This window comes from Mercenaria mercenaria, chromosome 12 (assembly GCF_021730395.1).
Source record: "Mercenaria mercenaria strain notata chromosome 12, MADL_Memer_1, whole genome shotgun sequence".
In the NCBI taxonomy this organism is placed as follows: Eukaryota; Metazoa; Mollusca; class Bivalvia; order Venerida; family Veneridae; genus Mercenaria; species Mercenaria mercenaria.
The window spans coordinates 5547995-5551134 of NC_069372.1; the positions used below are offsets into that span (position 1 = coordinate 5547995).

Sequence of the window (3140 nt, forward strand, 5' to 3'; positions counted from 1 at the left end):
GTCAAAGCTTTATTACACGAGTGTATTATAAAAAAAATTATGTAATGGCTTTATTTCACTTCCACGACTTCAGACATGTGATAAAAATAAATAAATCATACAAAAATTGTAATAATTATAATGATAATTAACACCAAACAAAATAAGAACACTGATTATAATGATATTGAATGTATGCAAATATAAAATTATTAGTAATAATATAATATGTCTAATAATAAAAATGATGATGATGATAATAATAATAATAATAATAATGTGACTGCAACGAATGTATTTTCAAAAACAGTATCGGGAATAATATATTCTTTAGATCAAACAACAGGTCCAAAAATATTTATGTAAACTTAAAGTTACAATTTTCATTTACATGTTAAGTATAAGAGTTTAGTAGTGACAGGCATTAACTATCATGCGTTCAATAGACAATAGGTTTATTAAGCTGTAAAGATCTGATATCATATATCTGTAAGTTATACATGTTATACCTTTGACATTTGCGGCTAATGCGTACGGACTGTTTAAAGGCTGACAGACTGAAGGTAAATATTCATTTTTTCTTTCGTTCAAAATGACTTTTGCATTCAAAAACTGAAAGATTATTTCACTAACTCACATTTACAGACAATGAATGTTGACACTATTTTGACAATGAATATATTTATTTTTTTATAATTGTTTTAGAGATGGCATCGGGAAACTCACTAGGAGGCATTTTACAGAAGCGGGATCCAGGTGTCGATCGTGGGTCAAATTTTGGTCTGAACGACGACATCAGCTATAAAGATGTACATTGTACCTCGTGTCAACGAAGAGGAAGAAAAGCAAAGGGCACCTACTATTGTCAAGATTGCAAAGTTGGTTTATGTGAAACATGTGCAACTGAACATACGAAAGAAGTAAAGTTAAACAGGCACAGCGTCTCGGTCATAAGTAAAACATTTCGGGTGTCTCCGAACCAAGGGCCATACCCAGAACTGACGGAAATAGGAACGATCAAATTTGACGTTGAATGTACTTTAAAAGGGTCCACATTCCTTCCAAATGGAGAACTTGTTGTCACGGACTTCACTAACTCAAAGATTCGTGTCTTTAGTGCTGATTATACACGTAAACCTATCGCAAGTTTGCTAATTCCAAAGCAAAACAAGTGGGATGAGCAGCGACCTAAACCTTTAGATATCACAGAAACTGGGTCCCATTCTGTCGCCTTCACCGCAAACAACGGATGCATCTACATCGTAGTCGTCGGTGCGACCATGGTAATGAAGGTAGAAAGGGTGATTTCTGTGATTAGTTTTGAATCAAATTTTGGTGAATGTCTCGGCCTTGCGTACAACAACCAAGATGAAAATCTTTACGTAGGATGTAGCTCAGATAGAGAAGGTGTCTATATCAAAATATATGGACTTGACGGTGAAACTAAAAGAGTAGTACGAGATGGTATAACTGAGGTGCCTAATTACCTAACGTTTGGTATCGATAAAAATAAAATGTATGCTGCTGACGCAGACAGCGTTACCGTCTATGATGTCAGAGATTTTAACGTTGTAGAAGAATTCACGGAGCTTCAAGCGCAGACAAAAGACATAATAGTTGATAAATATGGGTATCTGTACACACTTGCCCTTGAGCGAAGGACGTTCAAAACACCCGGTAGTATCTACCGACTAAATTCGAACAAAGGTGTCACCAAGGTAACGGAACTAAATGACAAACCCTCTTCTGTATCTTACTGTGTGAAAACAGATGACATTGCCGTAACGTTTGAAAAGTCAAGATATATCTTTTTATATAAACTGAAAATGCGGACATATCAAAAACCTTTCGGTGGCGGTTTGATGCGATACAAAGATAAATAAATGAAATATAGGATATTCAAATTTGTGTAGCGTCTGTGTTTTATTATCATTTTTGCCGCGAATCCTATTATGACTCTGTGTAAAATTGTAACTTTTGTACTTGCATTGCGTTTGAAATATACAATCACTAAACTGAATTATTTGTTATGAATGACTTTTGATGTTGCATATCTTGTGTTCAATTAAGTGTATAAATGTTGTTTTTTTTCCAATGATATCATTTATACTTGTACATTCTTTTCATTTAGCCTTTATATATTTTCTTCTAACTTTGATATTCTATTTTATATTTTTGCATGGTGTCAGTTAAAACAATAAAGCTATATTCTATGTTAACAATAACGTTCAGAAATTGTATTTATTTATTCCTTAAAACTTCATCACTCCTTGCTGATTGTAGCCCTTACAGCCCCCTAAAGGTTAAATGTACGAATTACTTGAATAGCAGCTGGCTGTGGTAGATGAGTATGTCAGTGTTTGAAAAGCTACCTTAGGCGAGCTTCGAGCCTACCAGCTCAATAATGTCAGTTACTTTTTTATGCATTTTGCACTTTAAATACATTTTTTCCCAAATTTAAATCAAATTAAAAACGGACGTACGTTATCATAAAGTGCTTCTTGTTAGTGTAAATAGACCTTGAGCTGACAATTGACCCTGCTCCCCCCCCCCCCCCCCCCCCCCCCCCCCCCCAGGGGAAATTTTCAACACTATGATTTTCTTAAACCTTATGGTAGTTGGCATTCACAGACAAAAGTTTGCAAGTTTCCGTTGGGGGCTTTAACGAGTTACGGAGATTTAAAATACGTTACCATGCAAATTTTCATTTAATTCACCATTTATGTGAATTTAATATTATAAACATGCCTGTTGTACAATTAATCGTAATAAACAAGACATTTAGATATGTTTATGTATTTAAAATTGAAATTATCATATGTTCATATCATTTTAGGTGAACAGATGTTATGCATTATCCGTAACTTACGTTACTCTTTTTGAAATTACTAGAACATAGAAATATATCAACAATGATGATTTTTAAGTTGTAAAATACTGATAAATGGCCAATACACAGTTCAGTAATTAAATTTATATATAATAAAACTGTCCCTAGAGTTAACTTATTCAATACGTCACATATGATACGTTACCTTTCCGAAATATGTGTTAAAGAAAAAATATTTAAAATTTTGGTATTACCTATATGGTTAGGATTTTAAAAAATTTATATATTGGACTATAAATAAACATCACCAGACATGAACAACATTATCAAA

At 33.2% G+C, this 3140-nt stretch overlaps 1 protein-coding gene across 1 annotated transcript; it reads left to right on the forward strand.

Moving 5' to 3' along the window:
- The first annotated feature begins 388 nt into the window (after nt 1-388).
- Nucleotides 389-2180, forward strand: LOC123534801 (uncharacterized). Its single transcript, XM_045317225.2, has 2 exons — nt 389-542; nt 685-2180. The coding sequence occupies exon 2, from the start codon at nt 687-689 to the stop codon at nt 1860-1862; it is 1176 nt and encodes a 391-aa protein (XP_045173160.2). The 5' UTR covers nt 389-542; nt 685-686; the 3' UTR covers nt 1863-2180.
- The last annotated feature ends 960 nt before the right edge of the window (nt 2181-3140 follow it).